This window comes from Trypanosoma brucei, chromosome 10 (assembly GCF_000002445.2).
Source record: "Trypanosoma brucei brucei TREU927 chromosome 10, whole genome shotgun sequence".
NCBI lineage: Eukaryota > Euglenozoa > Kinetoplastea > Trypanosomatida > Trypanosomatidae > Trypanosoma > Trypanosoma brucei.
In genome coordinates this window covers 2902824-2919090 of record NC_007283.1, presented here as the reverse complement: position 1 = coordinate 2919090, position 16267 = coordinate 2902824, and the positions used below count along the sequence as shown (strand labels likewise).

Genomic DNA, 16267 nt, shown 5'->3' with positions numbered 1-16267 from the left:
TCCCCCTTTCTTACCTTCTTTCGATCGTTTTTACTGTTTTGTGAGGGCAGCCAATGGTCCGCCTGACCGTGCTCGTTAGGTGTGGCCTTGGCTTTTACGTTGCCGTCCACCCATGGTTGACGGGCTCCGGCTACGTGAAGGTTGGGTGCACAGCGGACTTTACCCGCCGCCTAGAAATGGCTTCGTTCACAACGTGCTTCACACCCGAATGGTCGTACTACGCTGTTTTCCGTTGTGAAAGCATGAAAGAGGCGTTCCTCCTTGAACAAGCTGTGCTGTTTCTGTTCAAAGAAAGGCGCGTCCCACAGCGAGAGCTTATAAAAGGCGATGCGCAAGATGTTACCGAGGGTGCCCGACGTGTTTGTAGCACGCTCAACTTAAACGCACTGGTGAACATGGCACCCGTTTATATTGAAAAGAACAGCTTACCACCCGACTATGCGAGCAGTGGACGGATCTCGACTGAGAAAAACTCCCGGCGTGAGGCGGAGGCTCCGAAATTGCACACCCTGGAAAAGTACATGGGATCACTGGAAAAGCTTCGTGAGTCCATGGTTTCTCTCAATTCTCCATGTGATGCACCGACTGACGATGATATTTTCAACAGTGTTGAGACAGGAGACGGGGAAGACTATGAAATTGGCTGTGATTTTGAGGTTGTGGATGCGTTGGGAGAAGAGACGTTTAGTTTGGCGGCGCTTCGTCCGTATCAAAAGGATGCTGTAGCTCGTTGCCTTGAGCAGCTCGATAGTTGTGGCGCCACAATTTGTCAAATGGCGTGCCGTTGCGGGAAGACCCCAGTGGCATATGATCTCATTCGTCGGCACTTGGAGATGAAACCAAATTCCATCATTCTTTACCTGGTTCCAGGCCTTGCGCTTTTGCGGCAGACAGCTCGGAAGCTTTATAGCTATGGTTTGAAGGATGTTCCATTTCTTCTTATAGGGTCAGACAGCGGAAGCATATTCATGGGGGACGGCTGTGTTCGTAACATGACGACTGACGCTGAATTGATTAGGAGCACCATCAGCTCATGTGCCTCACATTTGATTGTTATTAGCACATATCAGTCTTCGCACATAATCTCAAAAATGCCAAATTTTGCACTCACCGTATTTGATGAATGTCACCGCGTTTGTGGGAGTGACTTACCCACTAATTTCAATAACGTCCTCCTCCAACCTCGCTGCGGACGGAGATTATTCCTCACTGCAACACCAGCATACGATACGCCACTAAAAATGGACAACACGTATCTGTTTGGTGACATAGCGTATCGGTACTATTTGCGGGAGGGCATCGACGCTGGTTACGTGAACCCTTTTGCGGTGCGAATTGTATTGGGCGAGAGCATGGATGACATGAATCCATACTTTTATGAAGCTATGAATACCGTGGACAAGATGATCGTCTACTGTAGGTGCATTGAGCACGCGACAAAGCTTGCGGCGGATCTGAAGCATCCCCTCCCTGATGATATAACGCCCTTCGATGTGTTGCTCGCCCATTCTCGGATGGGGAGCGCCGCCGTTGCTAGTGTTTTGAGAGATTTTTCAGCATCCAGACGTTGCCTATTGCTAAACGTTCGTTTACTCCAGGAAGGGGTGGAGATTCCCGACCTCAACGCCGTATTTTTTGCCGCCCCGCGCTACAGCTCCCGTGACATTGTTCAGAGTATATGCCGACCGCTCAATAAAATGGAAAACAAGCCCATTTCCTACGTGTTCCTTCCCGCCACCATCAACAAGAGGCTGCCGGAAGATCACCCCGTCAATCTGGAGAAGTTTTCCACGCTTGTCCCCTTTACAGATGCTTTGATGGACGAAGATCCGCTGCTGTTTGAGTATTTGATTGACCCTCATAAAGTGTCCTACGACGTTGATGTCGTGGGTGTGAGGTCCCTCAAGCTGTCATCTGAACGGCTACGAAGGTTCGTTCTTCCCGCCATCAGGCGTGGGGTGCGCTACTCAAGCCAGAACACGGATCGATTGCACCGCGCGACGCGACTTCCGTGGAAGAATGCCTTCAACGAAATGAAACGCATTGTGCTAGAGTGCAATAGATATCCCAAAACAAACGATGCTTGGGTTATTGGAAAGAAATCGGTTTCAATGGCTCTCTTTTACCGTTACTGCCGAAAGGGATACCGTCAGTACTTGGACAAAGAACCCTCCTGTTTGAGGATGCACCAAATACGCGACCTGGAATCACTCCCTCTGTGGCGGACTTACGGACTCCACGGTCCATACCCGTGGGAGGAGTGTTTGAATACTCTTCGCGAGTATCTGGAGGCCCATGGAAGTGTGCCTCCACTCGACGTGCACAAGGGCGGCTACATTGGGCTGGATGCGACCCCGTTCGAGAGGCTCTGCGGTGTGCTGATGCACGTTAACCAGTGCGATGCATGCACCAAACTGCGACTAGACCCCGCCAAGCAGAAGCAGCTCGACAGGCTCTGCAAACCTTTCGGGCTCAAATGGAAGAAAGGACGTGACAAGGATGGAAAGATTCTCCCAGGGGAAGCTACCTTCATCACAGACTCGTATGATCGCTTTAAAGCGCTCTACGAGGACCGTCAGAAGAACAACTTCCAGGAGTATCTAGACACTCACTTTCCTGGTTATCCCTTGAAGCATGAACGTATGGAAGACCCGCGGAACTTAAGAAAGGATCGTGTGCCCCCACGGCACGTGTCGAGGGACGAAGTTACCAACCCTCGTAAGGCGGGAAAGGTCATGTGTAGGGTTTGCCGCCGAAACGTTGCAGTGCGCGTGTGGGAACAGCACTTAAAGAGCAAGGCCCATCGACAAAACATGAAATGAGCGGAAGGGGTGCTGCTTGCGTTGGTGCAGTCACTACTCTCCGCATTTGTGTGTGTGTGTGTGTATAGTCGGCCTTTGGGTAACGTTTGTTTGTTTTTTTAGTTCGGGGCTGGGTTGGTGGCATGGTTAAAGAAAAAATTGAGCGGGGAGTGTGTCACTTTCACTTCACAGAGAGTGTGAGAGACTGTCCTTCTCCTTTCCCTCTTTCATTCTCGGTGTTCTGTGGAGACCGCCGTGCAGTAGGAAGAAATAGTAGCGGACATCGTCACCGATGGCTAACTTTGTGCGCAAAGGCGCAATGGGAAGAATTAACGCCGAGCGCCTTTACGCATTCAACAAAACATTGAAGAAAGATACACTACGCGAGCGCGGCTATTGGGAGGTAAGTAAGGATAGCCACCCTATCAATCGCTGGTCCTACCGCCGATGGAAACAGCGCAAGGAGGAGCTGTCCGTTTTCGAAGATAAACTTGAGAAAGTGCCCGTGGACCAAAAGTTCAAAATTAAGAAATTGCTGACGGTGGCAAACATCTCAGTCTTGGGCCCAATTATGATTCTGCTTTACTTTGCCTTTTGCTACCTGCGCTACAGGCTATGGGGCATCACCCCCATAGATGGCGCAGGTGCTGTCGTGAGAGGCGTGCAGAACCTCCCTCGTCCGCCGGGGTACTAGCCAATCAAAAGTTTCTTGGAATGCGTCGGTTGGAAAGCCGCTTCGCTTGGGTGTTTTTTTTTTCCCGCCCTGGACGAAAGGACAACCGCTAAGTAAAGATTGTGACGCCATATACGTGCAAGGAATCCGAACCCCTCGCATTCGGGTAATGGTGGCCACGGTGAGCAGTCGCGGGTTGTGGTGACAACCAAGTCGCTGCGCTCTATCGCACTGCGTAGGTGTATGGGCAGTTGTGTTCCGCTCGTCACTACTGAGGCACGAATGTACAACCATTTATCCAAAGTTGCCCAGTTTATGAGTAAACCTCTACTTGCATCGCGACTGTTTTTCTTCAGCGTGTGGGCGCCACCGTGCAGTAAAGTCGGCAACCAGGTGAAGTATTGCTGGCGGTTCTAATTGTTGGGTTGGTGGCGCTGTTAGCAAGGTTCCCCAGTGCGATACCGAAGGCAACGTTGACGCCGAATGGTACGGGGAGGGAACGGATGGCAGTCATTTGCTGCGTCTCCTGCAAGAACGGTGAATGGTCAGGAACATTGTAAATCTTTTTGCGGTTGTCGAGGGGTTGTGTAATGCGGACGCCTTCAATTGTTTAGCTGCTAACCGTTGAGGGAGTTCTAGCAGGTTTACCCAATCAGCACACATCTGTTGTGTGTGACAGAACGCGTTGTTGTTGGTGCGCCTGATTTGGTAGAAGGTGATATCGTTCGTTGCTCATGGTGCTTGTGATTGGCATTATTGTTGATTAATTCGACAGTGAATCATTGGGTTCCGTTGGGGTTGTGTGTGGCATTACTTGTTTCAGTGGAAGCGTAACCGCCCGCCTCGCATCCTTCCTCTTCAACTATTATCCGTCTCCTCATCCCCTCTTGCACCGCCCCACCACACAAGGAAAGAAAGGACCCCAGCATGGTTGGACAAATTTTGAGTAGGAGGGGACTGATCCTCGTCTGCCTTACTTTCGTGGCAATCCTATTGATTTTTTCAACGAGGAGCAAACGTATTGTACGGGAGGCCTCCCAAGCGAGCTTCTCGGCCCCCCCGCCACTCCCGGAGTTCGACTATACCGAAAAGGATCGGGAGTCTCTGCAGTACGTGCCCCCGGATGTTGTGCGTGCGTGGAGGGAACGAAATTTCCTCGTCATGCTCGGTGTATTGTCGCCCGATAATGCCGTGAGACGACGCAGGCGCCATCTTCAGCGTTTGACCTGCTGGCAATACCAAGGCGTCGCGAGGAGGAGTAATAACTTTACTGGAGATTTGCTCGTTACCTTTGTTCTCGCGCGCCATCCAGATCATAACTACACGCATTCGCCCCAGTTAGTGGAGGAGGGGTTGCGTTGGCAAGATATCATCGCTCTCCCAATCAAGGAGGGCCGTGTAAGTACGAACAAGGTAATTGGACAGGACGGCAGGTACTGGGGCCCCGATGCTGAGATCGGTATGAGTCGTAAAATGTACAAGTGGTTTAGTCTGATGCTGCGGCTCCTCCCTAATGTTAATTATGTTGCCAAGTCGGATGACGACATGTTTGTGCACACCCCGCAGTACCTTGCTGACCTTCGTGCTCTACCACGTCGCCGTTTATATTGGGGGAACATTGTTAACGCACGCTTCATGCCTTTGTTGTTCGCAACTGGGGGTCTTTACACCGCTTCGAGAGAGGTGATAGAACAATTCCTGACATACGAACCCCTAAAGAAACTTGTCGACGTGCCGTACAGCAAAGAGCGGGAGGATGAATTTACCTCCCTGTACATGCAACACGAAGACTTACTTATGGGGCGTGTACTCTACGAAATGGGTTACCAGCCCTTGTTCGTCGGCGAGCCAATGTGCCGTTTTCATAACCTTCACGGAAAGGGTTGGGTGGGGCCTCTTAGTCACAGTTCATTGATGATTCACAATGTTAAGGAGGAGGAGTATGCGCAGTTGCGTGAGTACTTCGGTGAGAAAAAGCAGTACAGACCTTCGCGCTTCAAGGTTCGTAGAGGACGGTTATACGCAACATGCGGCAAGCGGTGAGTCAGCTGAGGAAGGACGTCGCGACTGTTCTGTAGTTTCGATGCCGTTTTCGCACGAACTAGCCGTGGGTTTTTGTGAAGCAACATGTAATCGACTGGACTGGATTGACGGAAAGTCGTGGAGCAGTGCAAAAAGCAAGCAGCATCCTATCCCCGCTTCACCGGTTGCCGCACGGTTTGCCTCCGGTTGTATTTTTGTTTACCGCTACGGATGCAAACGGGAACGAAGTTGGGGAAGCGAGCCATGACACAGAACCGCCGGTTGTCGGCACCTTGTCGTCGCAGTCTAAACCCCCTGAGCGTGTTGACACGCGCCACCCGCCCTTAGCGATACCGCTGGTGGACCTTCCCCCCCTCAAGCATCCCCTAAAAGGAAAGAAAGGACAAATGTCCAATTACCGATAAGGTAGGAGCACGAACTGCAGAACCTCGTTAAACGGATGGGATCCAACCCTCTTCCCTTTTCATTGCTGGCTTTCCCGCATCCGCGTTGGCGGCACCGTACATGCCTGTGGAGCGATATCCCTCTTCACTTCCTTTTTTCAAATCTTGTATAACCGTACTTGTAGAAGGCAGGGGTCACTGGGCGGGTCCGGTTGGACAGGTGCACTGTTGTTTTTTGGGGGGTGGGATTAGTAGGTGAGGGCTTAAGAGAGCCCAGAGAAGCAAAAAAGTGTAGCCAAGGGTGGCTGACTTACCTTCACTCATCCTGGCCGTCACCGCGGTATGGGGCCGGCTGCTGAATTTGGTAGCGAAAAATGCATGCCTGCCAGCTTGAATCGCGCTTCTCTCCGTTTCCGCATGGTTAGCATTTGGGAGCTGGGGGCAAATGGGCTGGATGCCGGCGCCCGGGAGCGGCATTAATGCGGATGGATTGGGACTCTTAGGCACAAAATTGCTGCGTTGTTGCGAGCTTGGCTCCTCCTGGCGGAGCTCCATGAAACGGCTGCGGACGACAGAGAGGAAACAAGGCATGGCTTGAGTGGTGGGGACGCCAAACTTGAGGTTTAGTAATTTTCATTTTCGCCACAGAAAGGCGCGAACAAGTAGCCTCCGCTTCCGCGGAGACTTCAAGGCAGCATAGCGGAATGAAGTGGTTGAACCGGCCACACCTTCCACCCAAAGGGATTTGTGGTTTTCCTTTTTTTTTTCTTTCTTTGGAAGGGGAGATTACTTCACTACTTTGCCTTTAACGGGCGCAAATGTTAGAAAAAAGCAAACGGAATCAACGCCCGAGTAGGCACAAGCATACGAGTGACAGAGTGGGTACCGTCCCTCACATCGTCGGTGCTTATTGCGCTTCCTGGACCACAAGCGCCCTCCCATCACTGATGGATGGTTCGGCCCTACGCTCGTGGGCGTTGCTCGGACCACATTCCAAACTTTAAGATCGCTGGGGGCGTTGTGGCTTTTACGTGTCCGTCATCAGACTGCCCGCCTGGCAAGAATGTGCAAAAATGGCCTCGTGTCTGGAAGCGTCGTTTCCTCCTCATGGATCACGTCGTAACCGGCATCCTCCAGCAGTGATCGCAGTTCGCCCCTTCTCCAGAAACCAGCGGGTGACGAAGGGTGGCCGACTTTGGTGTGTTGGCAGCCCTCAAGGAAGTGACTGTACACGAGATGGCCGCCGCGGCGTGGAAGTTCAAGCAAGCGGCTGAGGGACGGCCTGTGCAAGAAGCGGCAGACATGCACCAGGTCCACCGACCCACTTCTTACTGGGTAAGCCTCCTTGATGTCACTGTGCAAATAGGCCACCCGCCCCGAGACGTCGTGTTTGCGGGCAAGCGTCTCCCCTTGCCAAATAAGCCGCCTCCGGTTCTCGATTCCAACAACATGCCACCCACGGGAGGCCAGGAAGACCATATCCCTTCCGCTGCCGGAGCCAATGTCAAGTGCAAACGAGATACCGCTACTCGACTCTTCCACAAACCGCAACACGCTCACGAGAAAAGGGTTTGGAACCCAACAAAAACCTTCCGGTGGCCGGCGAACCATCTCTTCGTGCTGTCCCAACATCCTTACCTCCAACGCCGCGTACTGAAGGCGGGAAAGGTATGCCGTAACACTTCCTTGGTCTATTCGCTCGTCTACGATGGCGGTGAGCAAAGTTTCACGCGGTGGTAGCCCACAAGACTCGTTCTGTATATCCTCCCACGGGAAGCTGAACGCCCCTTCCAAGTGACCCTCGTCGTAACACTCCTTCGGCCTCAAATCCACTACCACTCGCCTCATTTTCCTCAACAAGTGCGCTTGCACTTTGCCTCCCGCTCCGTTGTGCGGTGAATCCCCTCTACTTCCTAAAAGAAAGGCTGCGCTTTTCACGGATTAACAGAGAAGGATGAACTGAGCAATTGGTTTCCTCTTTCACTCACGCCTTTTTACCAAACTGCACAAAATATGCCGACAAACGTTTTTGCAAACGCCGTGCTTCAGCTCCAAGGGACTGCGCTCCCCCCCCCCCCGCACCTTCCACTCCTTCCACCCGTCGAGCAAATTAGAGGAACAATGAAACTTGAAAAGCTTACATTCGGCGAGGCCCTTCCGTAACACAAGCGCCTTGACAGGCCGATGAGCCCATAACCATTCAAAGGTCGGGTGCTTCGGGGCGAACACGAAGTGGCAATCACGTCGAGATGACTATGCTTTTTAGTGCAAACCTCTCTCCATGTGCAGTATCGTTGGTTGTTTGGGCACCGATGTTTCCGCTGCATGGCCCTCGATTCCTGTGCCGCTTTCCTATATTTTCATTATCTAGCCAATAAGTGGGACAATTAGTGTTTTATTCGTGGTTGGAGACTTTGGGCGGGGCAGCGGGTAAGTGCAAAGGGTTACGGGGTCACGCGAACAAACACACGGATGAAAAATACCTGACGGTCTAGAAAATGTTATCTGACCGAAATGCAAATGTTTCCCCTACTCCATTTCCCTCCCCTGCGACCGCCATTGCCTGGCAGTGGTAATTGCACGCGGGGAAAATGTTACGCTCTCAAACATCGCAAAAATAATTGGTGTTTGTGCCAAAACGCTAAATACAAAATATAAATGTAAAAAGAAAATAGATAAGTCATAACGCATCGGAAAATTTTCAAAATAAAAAAAATGCGTAAAACAAATAAGGAAAAGAAAGACATGTTTTTTTGTCTGCTAGACCTCCTGAAGGCTTACATGGCTGATTCTGCTCAGAACGTTAAAAACTCCGCTGCTCAGCACTCGGTACCGATAATACCACTAGTGCAATATGTAATGGCGCCAGTGGGGGTTTCCTTGAAAGGTAAATTATAAACAAACGCTCCGGTGAAGGAGAGAGGTAGCGTTGAAGACAATTTGCTACTAATCCTTTCGCAACTTTGGCGTTGCGTGAAAGTGTTCAGCAATCACGCGCGCAACACAAGTGGTGACACCCTTTGCAAATGGCACGTTTAGACACTCATTCGGTCCATGGATGTTGCTCCTCGGTCCCACGACCCCTGTGATGAGGAATTGCGCCTCGGGGAACATTTGCTGCAGCATCGCGACAAAGGGGATGGTTCCACCAACACCCTGCGAAGCATAAGTCTTACCGAAGGCAGTTTCACAACCGCTGTGGAGCGCTTGGGCAAGCCACGGTTTTAAGGCCGGGGTGGCGCTGCCGGTGCCGTCGTGATGTGAGGTGTAATTGACCTTTGCATTGTAAGGGGGATCAGCCTCAAGTATACTCTTCATGGCCGCACTGACCTTCTCAGCATCCGCAACTGGCGGGATTCGGAGAGAGAGGCGCAAAGTGGTTTTGGCACGGTTGACGTTACCGGCTGTTGCGGTGTCCGGAAGGTTGTCGCCTACCACAGTGAGGGCTGCCTTCCATGAACTCCTCAGGGCAAGCTCCGCGTTGTCATCCGCTTCCGCTGCAACGCCGGGAAGGAGAGCGAACATCTTTTTCAGTGGTATGGACCTCATTACTTCCGCGGCCTTGATGACATGTTCGGGGATGTCACAGATCGCCTCAGGTATCTTCACATTGCCCGTATTTGTATCCTCAATGCGCTCCAGAAGCATGCGTGCGATACGAAACGAATCGGGGACCACGCCACCAGACATACCGCTGTGCATACCTTCCCTCATGGTCTCAACCGTCAGCACGCCCCCGCAGAGACCTCGCAGCGCTGTCGTCAGCCACAGTTGCTCGTGGTTGGCACCACCACTGTCAAGGCAGATGAGGAGGTCGACATTTCCAATGTGATCTTTGCACCTGCGCAGGTAATGGGGCAAGTCCATGCTCCCCGACTCTTCACTCGCCTCAATGATGACGACAACTTTGCCATGTTGAAGCCCATGTTTCTGAACGGCCGCCACGGCGCTGATTGCCAAATAGGCTGCATAACCGTCGTCAGCGGATCCACGACCGTACAAGTTGCCGTCACGATACACGGGTTTGTAGGGGTGAAGGCCTTCACCCCAGGGAAGGAGTGGAGGTTGCTTGTCCACGTGCCCGTACATTAGCAGCGTGTTTGCGCATGGCTCTGTCCCCTCGATCTCAACGACAAGGAAGGGTGTTAGGCCTTCATCCTCGAATACTTCGTACTTCATTCCCTTGATCGGTTGCTTCTCTATCCATTTAACCACGACGTCCATCGCCTTCTTCATGTGGCCATTCGTCGCCCACTCTTTATCATAGTGTGGGCTTTGGTTTGGAACCTCAAGAAACTCTGAAAGACCGGGAACGACAGAAGTGTCCCAGTGGTCCGACACTGTTTGGTGAACGGTATTCCAATCCACCGACATTTTACTGTTATTCTTTTTAATTTTTTGCAGTCTCGCGCGACACCTGTGAGCAGCACCCTATAAGTTTAATCGCTTCGTTCAACTAACAACGAATACAGAGTGTAAGAGAGAAGGCAATTTGACACTGCATTAAACGGCACTCAATAAAGAAATAAAAACAAAACCACACCTCCACAGAACCGTCCAAGTTTGTTTCTTCCGAACGAAATTAATTTCAACACACCTCATCGTAGCCATCGGCCTTTATTTACCGGCATTTGTTGCACCCGCATCCGATACTCTGCGCTTCAAACCCATCAAATCGCCGTCCACAAATCCCTGACCAGGGTCGCTTGCCATTCCCTTACCTTCCACTGACGCTGTATTCACCCTTACAGGAGGTGATCCTTCCACCTTCCTGTTATCGCCTGCCGAAGATACGCGATCCGTCACTTCGGTAAGGTCCTCAATGTCTACGAACTCTCGGAAGAGGGACATGCTATACACTTGTGTTGGCAAGGTGAAGTGCATGGCAAGACATCTGGTTCCGCGCCACGTCGCGTCCGACGCGGCAAGAGAGACGATTCCAGCGGGCAAGCGATCCGTCAACCGGTAGCCATACTTTCCCACTGGCCAAATTCCACGCATCCGGCCTCTCGACAGGGCTGTGTAGCTGCTGCTTTGGCGCATTTCTACATCTGTGAGCAGCCTAAAAACACCTCCGTTGTCCCCAGCAATGCCTCCAGTTAGCTCAGGCAGAGCCTTTACCCACGGAGAAGCTGCACGCGGATACCCACTACCCGTTGCAAAGAGTGGGCGGTGACCAACCGGTTTCTGCGAGTGCTCAACCGGATGTAAGGTGGGACGGAAGCCCAGTTGCATTAACAGACCTCTTACCTCCCCATTAGTTTCCGCGCCCAACGGTACAACAATATTATGTATCGTGTACGGGGCAGCGTCCTCTTGAGTGGAGATGAATTTCACAACCTCAGTATTTGCGCAATCCCTACCCTTTCGCTCCACGGACGGGGGGCTATTCCACTTTCCGCAACCACACTCTGGAAAGAGTTCCACCTTCTCTACAGTTTCCTCAACTTGGGCAGGGCAACGACCTCCATCCACCACAAAATCCCCAACGTCAGGGGACCTTTCCATGGTGCACGCCCCCAACTCAAGAATACGGCAGCTTGCAAGCACATTCCATACCAGGGCAGCTTTACTTGAAGCAATCTGCGCCCTCAGCCTGTGGGGAACGTTAAACTGGTACCACTCTTTCAGTACGCCAAGGCGATCCTCGCCTTGACGGAGAATTTCCACCAATTTGCCTATCCAACCACTCCCCGATGTAATGCTGTCGGCATAACTCAAGCAGGCTCCTATAACGAGTGCCTCCGCATGCATACCCCGTTCCCACGCGGCAGCTGCGTGGTAAGTGCGAAACAAACAAAATGGCCCGAAGTGGCGTGGCCCAAAGAAGTTCGGAAACGCCGTGAATCTGGCCAGCACCTTTCTCTCCAAGTGAGTTGGCTCATTCGCGCTGATTCCCCTAATAAGCATGCTGTATTGGGCTTGGGACATGCCGCTAGAGGCAGGTTCGCACGGGCGGTCTCTCCAACCGATTAGCTGAACACTAAGTCGTAAGGGTCGCAAGTTCACTCTGAGAAGTTTCTTCACCGCGGCTGATCGCCGTATTCCGTGGGTTTCATCATTAAGCAGGGCAATGCGCACGCTGCAGAGTTGCGCAGTGACAGCAGACTCTTCGAGTGCCACATTCACCGCGAAGTCTTCGAGACGGCACATCCCTTCGGATACTTCGCTCAAGAGCCTGAATGCGTCTCCAAGCGAAATATTTTCTTTGTAAAGTACAAAGTAAAGGTATGGTAACTGTTTGCCGTCCAAAGAAGACTTCCTGCTGCACGTGCCCGCAGCACTTGGAAGCGTCGGATTTGTAAAAGTGACTATATTCCCATCAGGAAGCACTTCTGACACCTGAATGTCACTAGTGGACAGCCGAAACCCGCGTAGTTTCATCTGCCGCTTGGCCCGGGCCTGCTGATGAAACCGCGCCGCTATTCCCGCTTGCAGCTCCATCTCCTGCTTTGTGACCTGCGAGGAAACCGATACACAACTTGAGAGCATTTTGTCAAGCTCCCCACCTTCGCGAAGCGCTTGCGTCAATTTCCTGGCTCGCCGTAACGCCCCTTCCACGTCCATGGCACAAGCGACGCGCCGCACCAACGCGGAATCAATCTTCGGTCGATACTGCATTAGCATATCCTCTGCATCATTCCGAGCCAACCCTGCTGATTTGGCGGTTTTTCCAATAATCTGCTTGGAGGAGACAGCACATGAAACAACAGACGAAGATAACTGCGGTGCGTGCCCCTGGTCGAGGAACGTGCGCAGCAGACACGGTAGATCCCTCTTGTGAGAGTCCATGTGCGAAGCATGTGTGGGCGTTACGGGTGCAACTTGGCTGTGGAGCCTCTCAACAGCAGCCGTTACAAAATGTGAGGAGGTTTGTTCTATGCAACTTCCCCTTGCTACTGCCCCTGCGGAGGGCGTGCGCGGTGGTCGACGAAGCTTCAGCCGCCGGCTCACTGCAATCATCGCTCTTCGCACGTTTGGGGTTGGTGACCCCATTCTTTCTTTGCCTATTCAAGAACGCACGCGCATACAACAAGAAAAAGAAGGGTGGGGGGAAAACAAAACTGACGAGCATGGTGAGACGATGCGCGCAAAAAAAAAAAGTTATACAGCGGTCGTGTAGCGGCGGCACTGGGTGGATGTACACGGCGCAGCCAGCAAGAAAACTCATAGAACAATCCACGAAATTGCCCCTGCTTAACTCATCATCATAGAGTCTCTTGGGCCAACTCGCGACCCGCAGGAAAACCAACAAAAACTCTACCACGAGTAAGATGATCCCTATGTTGCAGACTACAAAAAGAGACGAAAACAAAATACGCAGACGTTCGCTCACCTGAAATACTCTCCAATCCTTTCATTTGTGAAGACACGTGTAATATACGTGTGCAAGGCGGTCACTGAATAAACACCCTTCCCTCAATCCCGTTTCCCCCCTTTCCTCCTAGTGTTTCCACTTTTTTTGTAAAAAAAAAAGTTATTTCGATAATCAGGACTGCTTCTTCCCGCGTGTGTTGGAATTTGCTACGAGCCTTTTGTGGTCACCGTTCAGCCACGCAAAGCGAACGACGAGCTCAGAAAACAACTGAAAGTCGATGACTTTGTTCACGATACGGAATGCGGCACACGTAACTCCCTGGTCCCAAACCGTCAGGCGCCCCGCGGCGGCGAATATTTGTTCAGCGATGTTCATTGGCGAACCAGCTGCGCTTTGTGCCGTCTTGAGTGAGTTGAGCAGTGGGCCCTGGTTCTTGTAGAAATTTGTGTTGACAGGTGAAGGGTGAATGACCACAACATCAACACCCGCGTCACGCACCTCCGCCGCAACAGTAGTTGCAAAGTTTGTTAGAAAAGCCTTAGTTGGGCTGTATAACGTAGCGGTTGGTCCGGGAAGGTAACACGAGGCGGAGGAGGTGAAGCTCACAAGACCTCGCTGTTGCCGCTGCAGCATTTGACGCAAGAAATGGTGCGTGATTGGCACAGCACATCCAGCATTGCATTCCATATTGGCGCGCAGCCGCTCAATGGTGGTGTCGGCGAAGAGTCCTGTGTTGATGTAACCGGCGTTGTTGAACAACAAATTGATATGAAGGTCCTTTGTTGCTTCGACGATAGGCTGCATGTACCGCATCCCTTCCTCACCCAGATTAACTCCTACCTTCCTGAAACTTTGCTTGGGGTACCTCTGTTGCAGTTCCGCGAAGGTACTACTCAGAAGTGGGTCATCCAATGCAACAAGAACAACATTGATCTTCTGCTCGGCAAGCTTCTCCGCAATGGCCTTTCCAATGCCACTGCTCGCCCCTGTTACAAGAGCCCATTCGGCTGCGTACTTCTTCTTAAGGTTCTGCGGCACGTGCAGCGCCAACTGCTGCAGGAGCACCACCAACAGGTACGTTAGGATGCTGACAAGGCCCACCCAGCTCGTGGCGTAGTTCAACGATGTCCAAAATAAATCGTCAATGTAGAACATCGATTTGAAATGACTCGTAACTTTTTACCTCTCCCTTCTAACGAAACATGGTGTGACACAAAGGGAAGGAGTTAAATCGTGGGAACACGCCATAAGCCACAGAACAGGAAACGGGGACCGACCCAATGAATCGCACGTGCACGCACCTAGTAGCAAGCAAGAATGGTGGCGTGTTCTTGTTTCTACAACAAAAATGAAAGAACAGTGTGCGGACAAAAAACAACCACACTTTGAAAAAAAGTAAAAAAAAGACACTAATCACCTGCAACAGCGAACGCTTTATGCGTCCTTCGCCCTCCCCCACACACACCTCGGTAATTTGCTCTGCTGGAGGTATGGGCTGCACAACAAACTCTACATTTCACTTTTTGGAAAGTAGAAGCTGCGCAGGTCCTTTGTCCGTGCTACACCAGGCACCTCTGCCGCCATATCCACTTTGATGAATAGCAAACGACCTTTTGACGATGTACCATCCCTCTTAATATAACGCTGCGCAACCAAAATAGTGGGTGAGAGGCTCGCATCGTGAATGCGAACAACTGTGCTGTATGCCATACCGACATCCAATCTCTCTCTGCAATGAACGTCAGACAACCCATCCTCAGGTATGGTGATCCGAAACTTCGCACCCACACTGCTAATGTAGTCGTTAAATCGCTGCACGACTGGGACCGACCACTTTGCATCGGTTGTCGTGTCAGCTGTTTCATGGTGCTCACTGGACCTTTTTAATGGGGGACCATGGAAAATATGGAGTGTCCCTGAATCTGAGATGCACGTTAGGACTGTACGGTCGATCCATTGGTGTAATGCCAATGAGAGAACTGTGTTAGGCGCCGCTCCACGCGAGTACTGGCCGATTACCACCCCTTTCCTTACGTCAAGCAGTTTGAGCATCGTCCCCCGTGCGCTAACGGTGACCGCACAACGACCGTCCACCGTAATGGCAATACACTGCACCTCTGCTGTGTGCAGTTCGACAACGTTTTCTTCAAGGGGTCCAGCCGCGCATCCACCCTCCTCCTCAAGAGAAGACTGTGACGACTCAACTTCCATACTTCGCTCACTGACGTAGCGGATACACCGCACACTGCCAGGGGTTGGGCCGGCGACAACTCCACGCAGTAGTAAGTAATTAACTCCACCGGCCACCTCTTTGTCCAACATTGTGCCTAATGCCATTTTGCTCGTGGCACCGGCGAACGTCCGAATTTTTTGCGACGTTTTGTACTCCTGTATCTTTTCGAGCTTCTGGTTAAAGACATGTACCAAACCGCTTTCTGTTCCAACCATCACTAAAAGCGGGTGGAAACACAACCCGTTCACTGCCTCTGCCATCGTCACTTTCGCCAGCACAGCACGGTCACGCGAGTCGTGCTCCTCCCCCTTCACGGAAAGGTCGTATATTGCCACAGTGGCCCTGTGATCGTACGCCCACCCAGAGATAAAAACTAGGTTACATTGTCCATGCAAAGCAATTAACCCTGCGCCACCATCAACGGGCTGGAAAAGGATTTCAAACAATTTCCCGTCGACAAGGTGCAGTAGCTCCGTGCTGTAAATGATGAAACCACATCGTAGACCTACTGCCAAGTTGCTTCCATCATGGTTCCATGTAACACACGTCACAGATCGCTCCGGGCAAACCGAGTCCATGCCAGCTGGCTAACTGCCTCACTCACGTTCTAAAACTCAATGCCTTCCGCTACCTTCACAACGGTTTCCAGCATGCCACACTGACAAGAGGACCCGTGAGTGGGTGCAACAAAGGGAAGAACTTGTGGCAACGGGGAAATTATAGTTGAGACGGGTGACACAGCATAAGAGAGAATTATCCTTCCATTTCCCACCAACACAGTGACTCGCAAGAGGAGAAATAGAAGTTTCAAAGTCG

General features: G+C 51.7%; 9 protein-coding genes across 9 annotated transcripts; 3 read left to right on the top strand and 6 right to left on the bottom strand.

Moving 5' to 3' along the window:
• Nucleotides 1-53: 53 nt before the first annotated feature.
• Tb10.389.1430 (helicase) lies at nt 54-2822 on the top strand (the record flags this gene model as incomplete). The annotated part of the gene is made up of 1 exon (XM_818343.1): nt 54-2822. One exon carries the CDS (start codon nt 54-56, stop codon nt 2820-2822), a length of 2769 nt encoding a protein of 922 aa, XP_823436.1.
• Nucleotides 2823-3093: 271 nt separating this feature from the next.
• On the top strand, nt 3094-3495 carry Tb10.389.1440 (hypothetical protein, conserved; the record flags this gene model as incomplete). Its single annotated transcript, XM_818342.1, has 1 exon — nt 3094-3495. The coding sequence occupies one exon, from the start codon at nt 3094-3096 to the stop codon at nt 3493-3495; it is 402 nt and encodes a 133-aa protein (XP_823435.1).
• Nucleotides 3496-4401: 906 nt separating this feature from the next.
• On the top strand, nt 4402-5517 carry Tb10.389.1450 (UDP-Gal/UDP-GlcNAc-dependent glycosyltransferase; the record flags this gene model as incomplete). The annotated part of the gene is made up of 1 exon (XM_818341.1): nt 4402-5517. One exon carries the CDS (start codon nt 4402-4404, stop codon nt 5515-5517), a length of 1116 nt encoding a protein of 371 aa, XP_823434.1.
• A 578-nt stretch (nt 5518-6095) lies between these two features.
• Tb10.389.1460 (hypothetical protein) lies at nt 6096-6491 on the bottom strand (the record flags this gene model as incomplete). The annotated part of the gene is made up of 1 exon (XM_818340.1): nt 6096-6491. One exon carries the CDS (start codon nt 6489-6491, stop codon nt 6096-6098), a length of 396 nt encoding a protein of 131 aa, XP_823433.1.
• A 450-nt stretch (nt 6492-6941) lies between these two features.
• Nucleotides 6942-7748, bottom strand: Tb10.389.1470 (hypothetical protein, conserved; the record flags this gene model as incomplete). The annotated part of the gene is made up of 1 exon (XM_818339.1): nt 6942-7748. One exon carries the CDS (start codon nt 7746-7748, stop codon nt 6942-6944), a length of 807 nt encoding a protein of 268 aa, XP_823432.1.
• Nucleotides 7749-8846: 1098 nt separating this feature from the next.
• Tb10.389.1480 (cytosolic nonspecific dipeptidase, putative) lies at nt 8847-10274 on the bottom strand (the record flags this gene model as incomplete). The annotated part of the gene is made up of 1 exon (XM_818338.1): nt 8847-10274. One exon carries the CDS (start codon nt 10272-10274, stop codon nt 8847-8849), a length of 1428 nt encoding a protein of 475 aa, XP_823431.1.
• Nucleotides 10275-10517: 243 nt separating this feature from the next.
• On the bottom strand, nt 10518-12896 carry Tb10.389.1490 (hypothetical protein, conserved; the record flags this gene model as incomplete). The annotated part of the gene is made up of 1 exon (XM_818337.1): nt 10518-12896. One exon carries the CDS (start codon nt 12894-12896, stop codon nt 10518-10520), a length of 2379 nt encoding a protein of 792 aa, XP_823430.1.
• Nucleotides 12897-13389: 493 nt separating this feature from the next.
• On the bottom strand, nt 13390-14373 carry Tb10.389.1500 (short-chain dehydrogenase, putative; the record flags this gene model as incomplete). The annotated part of the gene is made up of 1 exon (XM_818336.1): nt 13390-14373. One exon carries the CDS (start codon nt 14371-14373, stop codon nt 13390-13392), a length of 984 nt encoding a protein of 327 aa, XP_823429.1.
• A 354-nt stretch (nt 14374-14727) lies between these two features.
• Tb10.389.1510 (hypothetical protein, conserved) lies at nt 14728-16029 on the bottom strand (the record flags this gene model as incomplete). Its single annotated transcript, XM_818335.1, has 1 exon — nt 14728-16029. One exon carries the CDS (start codon nt 16027-16029, stop codon nt 14728-14730), a length of 1302 nt encoding a protein of 433 aa, XP_823428.1.
• Between the last annotated feature and the right edge of the window lie 238 nt (nt 16030-16267).